This window comes from Bufo bufo, chromosome 9 (assembly GCF_905171765.1).
Source record: "Bufo bufo chromosome 9, aBufBuf1.1, whole genome shotgun sequence".
Lineage (NCBI taxonomy): Eukaryota > Metazoa > Chordata > Amphibia > Anura > Bufonidae > Bufo > Bufo bufo.
This window is the reverse complement of record NC_053397.1, coordinates 161,667,533-161,675,976: the sequence shown is the minus strand read 5'-3', so window position 1 is coordinate 161,675,976 and position 8,444 is coordinate 161,667,533. Positions and strand designations below refer to the sequence as shown.

Below are 8,444 nucleotides of genomic sequence, written 5' to 3'. Positions count from 1 at the left end.
AGGGAGGCCTCCATGGGGGCGTGGCCTTGTTTGGAGTCAGGGGCGGAGACACGTTACGTACATCCGGACATTGTGTTATCCTACGCACTTCCGCTGAGGCCGCTGTGTATTTCCGGTTTCTTAGTCACGCGTGTGTTGCTCGTTGGAGAGAACTGTGTGCGACTGAGGAGCTGCGCCATGTCCGACAACGAGGACAAGTGAGTGTTACATGGGAGCGGGGGCTTCACCGCATGCCTCTATTACGTATCAGTGGGGGCCCCACAACCATGAGGCTGGCAGTCTGTACATGACCTGTGGATGGTAAGGGCTTGTGCCTACAGGTGCCCACTGCTGGGACCCTCACTTATCACTACAATGGGGGTCGTCATCATCATCCTGCTCCTCAGTGAGGAAGAACTTGATGATGTGCTGTAAAGTGTTGGTGTTCAGCACGGCCCATGTCCTGTACACAGCCTGTTCTACAGCCCCTTCAAAGGGGTTCTCAGGACCTTTAACCCCTTTTCATATGTTCTGTCTGGGTGCAAGGGTTAAAAAAAACACCTGTCACTGATCCAGTTCCCCTCTGATCTGTGCCAGGGCATCAGTGTAAGGGCCCATTCACACAACTGTATTTTCATCATTGCGTCCGATCCTCATATTTAGCGGAGCTGATGCGGACCCACTCATTTCTGTGGGACCTCAAAAGATGTGGAAAGCACATTGTGTGCGGCATGCATCCATGTGTCCGGTGCCACAAAGAGCCTGTCCGTTTTGTGGACAAGAATAGGCGTTTCTAACATAGGGCTGAATGTGCGGGACCACAGAATGCCGGATGCACATGGCTGGTATACATGTTTTGCAGATCTGCAATTTGTCAGTATCTGATGGGGGTCTGACACCTAGGGCCCCCCACAGATCCGCTGTTTGAGAAGGCACCGGTGCTCTCAGCTCACCAAATACAGCACCGTACACTGTATAGCGGCTGTGTATCGCACTCAGCCCCATTCACTACTATGGGGCTGAGCTGCGCCTAGGCCATGACTGATATACGTGTCGTCACATGGCCCAAGGAAATCTGGGAGAAGGCTGCTGCACTACTGCGGGGTCTCGGGTGTTGGACCCCCACTGAACAGATACTGATGACTTAGGCTACTTTCACACTTGCGGCAGAGTGATCCGGCAAGCAGTACGTATGCCAACTGATGGCATTTGTAAGACTGGATCAGGATCCTGATCATTCAGAAAATTGCATTGAAATGCCAGATCCGTCTTTCCGGTGTGATCCGGCAAAACAGATCTGGCATTAATTTTTTTTAGTCTGCACATGCGCAGACCGGCAGGATGGATCCGGTATTTTGAATGCCGGGTTTCCGGCACTAATACATTCCTATGGAAAAAAAATGCCGACATTCAGGCGAGTCTTCAGTTTTTTTCCGTCGGAGATAAAACTGTAGTATGTTGCGGTTTTATCTTTTGCCTGATCAGTCAAAAAGACTGAACTGAAGACATCCTGATGCATCCTGGACGGATTAGGCTACTTTCACACTAGCATTGTTTAAATCCGGCGTTGAATTCCGACACCGGAACTACCCGCCGGATCCGGAAAAACGTGTGAAAACGGATTACATTTGAATCCTGATCAGTATTTTGATCACAATAAAAAAAAATGCATTGGAAAAAACGGATCCGCCATTTATGGACTTTAACTTTTTTTTTCACTTTTTTCGGGTTTAACATGCAAAAGCTGGATCCGGTTTGACGGAACACACGGCGCCGGAACCGGCGTTAATGCAAGTCAATGGGAAAAAGGCCGGATCCAGCGTTCAGTCAAAGTGTTCAGGATTTTTGGCCGGAGGTAAAAAATACAACATGCTACGGTTTTCTGAAAAGCCTGATCAGTCAAAAAGACTGAACTGAAGACATCCTGATGCATCCTGAACAGATTACTCTCCATTCAGAATGCATTAGGATAAAACTGATCGGTTCTTTTCCGGATTTGAGCCCCTAGGACGGAACTCAGCGCCGGAAAAGAAAAACGCTAGTGTGAAAGTACCCTTATCCTGAGGACAAGTCACCAATAAAAGGACTGTTGGAAAACCCCTGTGATGCCACCATTTCTCTTTTTTTTGGGGGGGGGGAGGGGGGGGGGTACTTCTACTATATTGTATAACTTTTGAAAATTTGGAGGGCTGACAGTTTGAAAAAGAAACATGATTCCACCATTGTTTTTAGGGTCTGGCGTCTTTTTGGCACGTGTGGCGGGTATTAGTCGGGCAAAAACCGGTGCACGCGTGGATTTTCGTTCAGCGGTTAACGGCAATAAACGGTTAGGCCAGATCCAGTTTTCTCAATAAGTCTCACGTACACTAACTTGGTACCAATGAAAACTACATGTCGTCCTGCAAAAAACAAACCCACACATTGCAGGGACGTCAGAGTCAAAACTAGTTTTGGGTGGAGTCGGTAGAAAAGTACCAGAAAATATCTGGAATGTAGAAAAGTTTAGAAAAATAGATAATATATTTTGTTATTCTAAAAACACATTTCCATGCTCAGTCCCAGCAGGCAATTATTGGGAAGGGACTGTTCGTTCCCGGTAGGTCCCTACACCATATGCAGTGAGCAGCGTGCTTATTAGCTTGAAGGGCCTTTTCACATATAGGCCTGAAATGTTGCTATTCTTGACTGTTGCACCTCATATGGTGAATATAAATTGGCCAGAATAAGCATTTTGCTTTTTCATCACTTGATCAGCAGCACATTTAGATATTAACTGGAATGAGTGTTTGTAGTGACGTTCGTTTCCAATTGTACCCACAATTGTGCAGTGTACATCCACCATAAGCAGGGTGTTCTAGTGGTGATAGATAATCAGTTCTCACCTTTCCTGTCCTTATACTATAAACAGTGATAATCGGGGTGTTCTACTGATGATTATCAGACCCTTATACCAGGTAACTGCATGCTGCTCCAAGGCCCTTAGTTAAAACACCTGATACTGCACATGCTTAGCAGTAAGGAACAGAGGAGGACATTCACTGCTGGACATGCCTGCAGTCACCTCAGAACTGGTAGACGGCATTAAAGGGTTTGTTCTGGATTAAGTAACTTCCTATAGGGAGCTGTAACAAACAGTCATCAGATTGATTATTTCACAGACGCCAATGCATTAGCATTGGAATCTATGGAGATTATACTATGTTCAGACCTCCATAGGAACTAATGTGCAGCAGCCTCCTGTCACACAGGAGGACCGTGGCTGCCACACATGCACTCCAGCTACCCTGATCTCCTCTAGGGGGACCCGAACACACCCTGACCGTTTTTTCTTCCGTGGGTCTTCCTTGATTTTTGGAGGATCCATGGACATGAAAAAAAAGTCGTTTTGGTGTCCGCCTGGCCGTGCGGAGCCAAACGGATCCGTCCTGACTTACAATGCAAGTCAATGGGGACGGATCCGTTTGACGTTGACACAATATGGTGCAATTGCAAACGGATCCGTCCCCCATTGACTTTCAATGTAAAGTCAGGAGTCCCTATTATACCATCGGATCAGAGTTTTCTCCAATCCGATGGTATATTTTCACTTGAAGCGTCCCCATCACCATGGGAACGCCTCTGTTAGATTATACTGTCGGATATGAGTTAGATCGTGAAACTCAGATCCGACAGTATATTCTAACACAGAGGCGTTCCCATGGTGATGGGGACGCTTCAAGTTAGAATATACTAAGAACTGTGTACATGACTGCTGCCTGGCAGCACCCGATCTCTTACAGGGGGCTGTGATCCGCACAATTAACCCCTCAGGTGCCGCACCTGAGGGGGGTTAATTGTGCGTATCATAGTCCCCTGTAAGAGATCAGAGGCAGCAGGGAACAGACCCCCCGGCCCCCCCTCCCTCCCTCTATTGTATTATTTTCATTGGTGGCACAGTGTGCGGCCTCCCCTCTATCCCCCCCCCCCCCCCCCCCAATCATTGGTGGCAGCGGAGAGTTCCGATCGGAGTCCCAGTTTAATCGCTGGGGCTCCGATCGGTAACCATGGCAACCAGGGCGCTACTGCAGTCCTGGTTGCCATGGTTACTTAGCAATATTAGAAGCATCATACTTACCTGCTGCGCTGTCTGTGACCGGCCGGGAGCTCCTCCTACTGGTAAGTGACAGGTCTGTGCGGCGCATTGCTTAATGATCTGTCGAAGGGGGGGGCCGAGGGTGGTCTGACCCCTGCTGCCTGGCAGCCCCTGATCTCTTATAGGGGGCTATGATATGCACAATTAACCTGGCACCTGAGGGGTTAATTGTGCGGATCACAGCCCCCTGTAAGAGATCGGGTGCTGCCAGGCAGCAGGGGGCAGTCATGTACACAGTTCGTAGTATATTCTAACTAGAAGCGTCCCCATCACTATGGGAACGCCTCTGTGTTAGAATATACTGTCGGATCTGAGTTTTCACGAAGTGAAAACTCAGCTCTGAAGAAGCTTTTATGCAGACGGATCTTTGGATCCGTCTGTATGAAAGTAACCTACGGACGTGGATGCCAATCTTGTGTGCATCCGTGTTCTTTCACGAACCCATTGACTTGAATGGTTCCGTGAACCGTTGTCCGTCAAAAAAATAGGACAGGTCTTATTTTTTTGACGGACAGGAAACACGGATCACGGTCGCTGATGAACAACGGTACATTTTCTGAGGCCTAATTCTATAGAAATGTGCATTTTCTTAGGGGTTGGCCTGTTTCATACAGTGAGGGCATATTGCTAGCGTATGCCCCCAATGTCTGATCTAAAACGGAGCCCGCAAAGTGCAGGAGGGCGTACCACGCTTGGCTATTTTTGGAAGCCCCCTAGAAATGGATGGGAAGCGCAAGCGCAGCCACCGCTCTGTTCACTTCAGTGAGGCTGATGGAAATAGTCGAGCCAGTGCCCCATCTTCAGCAGTCCCGTAGAATACATACATGGGCCGCTCTCCTTCACTTTGGGGGCTCTGTTTATTTAGATAGATATTGGACCCACACCTCTAGCAATATGCCCCCATGTATGAGACGGGTCAACCCCTGTTAAATCTAGTGTATTCTGGGTGCCTAATCATTCTACCAGGACCTGCTGCATGCGCAAAATATTGTGGGAAAGAAATAGCAGATCTATTTTGTTTATCATGTAAACTCCTACTCTGCCACTAGGGGTCAGTGTGACAAAGGTTATCAGATCCTTGCTGTTCTATGCCCTGATGCATTTCAGTTACCAGGCCTGAGGATGTGGGGGTCACATGGGATGTAGGAGGGACTTCTTGCATTGCTTTCATCTCGTGACTAAAGATGAAAGCGGCTGTGAAAATGGAGGTATGATTATGCCGGACGGTTATTTTACCCTTGTCAGCTGCATTCGTCCAGACTCTGGGAAGTTACGTGTGATAGTTGCATCACTGACTCTCTGAGTATGAGGAGTCTGATATTTGAGTGAATAATCCTATTAAAAAGGGTTTCCAGGATTTTTTTTTTAACTGATGACTTGTCCTCTGGCCTAGGAAAAGCATAGAGAAGGAGCTGATCGGCAGGGGTCCCGGGTGTCAGACCCCCACCGATCAGATACTGATGACCTATCCTGAGGATAGGTCATCAGTATAAAAATCTCGGAAAGCCCATTTTAATTTTGTTATTTTATGTTAACTTAAAATGCACAATTAATTTTCTTTTCTCAAGTTTTGATGGAGATGATTTTGATGACGCTGAAGAGGATGAGGGGCTTGATGACTTGGACAATGCAGAAGAGGAAGATCAGGAGCATGTTGCCATTTTACCTGCTGGTGAGGGGCAGCAAGCAAATCAGAAGCGGATTACAACAAATTACATGACCAAATATGAGCGGGCCCGGGTTCTCGGAACCAGAGCACTGCAGATAGCGTAAGTATGCTACATGGAAACACTCTTATTCAGAACCTAGGGCAGCAGCCTGTCGGGGTATGCTGGAAGCCTTGCAACAGCCGTTAGGCGTACATGGGTAGTCTGTATCTGTAGGAGAGGCGTTTCACTGGAAGTCCTGTCTTCTTGCACCACACCTAACGCTGAGCTCACCAACTCCATGCGAAGCTGTTGGCAGAATGTGTCACATATGGTGGGTGAAGACTAATTCCTGTGTCCTACTGTTTCGGCTTCACCCAAATGCTGGCACCAAAATATCCCAGAGGCCAGTAGGAAGAGGTGTGGCTTATCTGAAAAGGGATGTTCCTTAGGGTGCCTTCACACGCTGCAGAAAGTCTGCAACATCAAGACTTCCACCATGGTGCCATTGGCGCTGGAATTAGCACTTTAAATGGAACAGTAAGCACAGCTCCTTTCACAGACTAGTGGCCGTTTTGGGTTACTGCGCCTAAGCTCATTGAAGTGAATGGGAGCTAAGCTGCAGTAGCCAACACATTCACTACTTTGTGAATGGAGCTGTGCTTTCTGTTATAGGATTTGTATATTGATGAGGTTATTGGGCTATTTGGCCCCACACCCCTTGATGATCAGTTGTTGGGAGTAGTGCCGGTGTTCTGCCAGATTCCTATACCTTGGCATAACGCTATACCGGAAGTGACGCTGCCGCACATGAATCAGCTGGAGGAGGGTGTGGAGGCAGGAGAAGGACTGTGTGCGCGAAACCGTGCACCGCACGTGCGCACTTAGGGGTAGGTAGATTTTCCAGCGCAAAATGTTCCATCAGATCTCCCTACCAATGAGTGCGCACGCAAATCAGGGCCAGTTCATCCTTACCGCAGAGCTGAGTCCAGCACTCGGCTCCGCTGTGTGGTGACCTCGATATTCTTCACTCAGCTCTGCGGCAAGAATGAACTGCTCCTGATGATTTGTGCGCACTCAGGGGTAGGGAGATCTGATGAACATTTTGCGCTGGAAAATGTACCTACCCCTAAATGCGCACGCGCGGTGTACGATTTTGCGCATTAAGTCCTTCTCCCGTGGCGCTGCAATGATTTTTTGCTAATCCAGTGGATGTGCGCTTGCGCATCGCTTTACACACCCTCCGCCAGCTGATTCCTGTGCGACCGCGTCACTTCCAGTATATTGTTCTTCCAAGGTATAGGAATCTGTCAGAACACCGGAACTAAACAGCTCCATCTGTTTTGTGGTGAACAGAGCTGGAGCTCCTTCTACTACACAGTGGGTGGAGCTCTAGTTCGGGGTGTTGGACCCCTACCGATCAGTTATTGATGGCCTCACCTGGGCATAGGCGATCAATATACAAACCCTGGGAATTAAACCTTTAAAGGGAACCTATTACCTGCACTATGCTACCCCTGCTGAGGGTAGCATAGTGTAGTGACAGATCTGCTGATTTCAGTGAGGGATGCATATAGTAAGTGTGTCTATTAAGTACTGAGTTGTTTGTGGAATGAGCCCCACATGCTATCGGCATAAAAAAGTCAGATATTCCTTGACATTTGCCATTTTGCTTTTTAGAATGTGCGCACCTGTTATGGTAGAACTGGAAGGAGAAACAGATCCTCTTCTTATTGCTATGAAGGAGCTTAAGTAAGTGTCAAGGTTTTATGTTTTGTATAGTAAGAGTTGTCTGGAAATGAAATATTGATGACATTAGCAGGAAAGGTAATCAATATTGGATCAGTGGGGTTTGACTCTTGGCTTCTCTGCTGATTTTGATGAGGACACAACACTTTGGTGAGTACCATGTCCTCTTCCTAGGCCTTTGACGTCTGTCCTTGCAGTTCAGTCCGGTTCAAGTGAATTGGTTTGAGCTGCAGATAAAAATGCTTAATTATTCTTTTTACTTATGAACTATTTATTTTGCTACAGAGCCAGGAAGATCCCTATAATCATCAGACGCTATCTCCCTGATGGCAGTTATGAAGACTGGGGGGTGGATGAACTGATTATTACCGACTGAGACCACAGGAAGTGCTCAAAGCCTCATGGAACTTCTTTTATCCTTGCCCACCAACGTTTGTACATAACTATTTTATAAAACTTGTAAATTTGCTGTATTTAATAATAAAATAAAAAAAAACATTAAGAGCTTGCCGCCTTACTTTTCATTATAACCTAGTTCTCATCTAGCCAATGTGCAACGTGCTGAATTGTTGTTGCCCAGTATGATGGTATCCAGAGAAGAAATGTGTAGTTCCACAGGATAAGGGGTGACTATCAGATCTGTGGGGGGGGGGGGGGGTCCTACCACTGGGACCACCACTGCTCACGAGAATGGGTAGAGAGGGCTTTCCCTCGCTCACGCATTCAGTGTTTTTTTTGTTTTTTTTCTGTCCTTGTGCAGGACAGATGCACTGAGGTCAGGCTTATTTATTGCTCAATGAAGGTTGAGCATGGCAGAGGAAGGTGGCATTGCCAGTGCTCCCTGCACCCTCATACTCATTGCCTGGGGAACCTGATACTTATTTACAAGTACCCCGATATTCTCAGCTGCTTACCTAGCAGGATCACTAGTATTAAAG

General features: G+C 47.4%; 1 protein-coding gene and 1 long non-coding RNA gene across 2 annotated transcripts; one reads left to right on the top strand and one right to left on the bottom strand.

Annotated features, from left to right (window-relative positions):
- The first annotated feature begins 82 nt into the window (after nucleotides 1-82).
- POLR2F (RNA polymerase II, I and III subunit F) lies at nucleotides 83-8,013 on the top strand. Its single transcript, XM_040408478.1, has 4 exons — nucleotides 83-197; nucleotides 5,680-5,880; nucleotides 7,438-7,509; nucleotides 7,792-8,013. Exons 1-4 carry the CDS (start codon nucleotides 178-180, stop codon nucleotides 7,880-7,882), a joined length of 384 nt encoding a protein of 127 aa, XP_040264412.1. The 5' UTR covers nucleotides 83-177; the 3' UTR covers nucleotides 7,883-8,013.
- LOC120979619 lies at nucleotides 332-5,600 on the bottom strand. Its single transcript, XR_005774334.1, has 3 exons — nucleotides 5,033-5,600; nucleotides 1,100-1,104; nucleotides 332-342 (listed from the first exon to the last, which is right to left on the bottom strand). It is a non-coding gene; the product is annotated as an uncharacterized LOC120979619 (long non-coding RNA).
- Nucleotides 8,014-8,444: the final 431 nt, after the last annotated feature.

Coding starts and splice junctions, on each gene's coding strand:
- POLR2F (XM_040408478.1), top strand. CDS start 178: ATGTCCGACAACGAGGACAA. Junction 198..5,679: donor ATGTCCGACAACGAGGACAA/GTGAGTGTTACA, acceptor TCTTTTCTCAAG/TTTTGATGGAGATGATTTTG. Junction 5,881..7,437: donor ACCAGAGCACTGCAGATAGC/GTAAGTATGCTA, acceptor TTTGCTTTTTAG/AATGTGCGCACCTGTTATGG.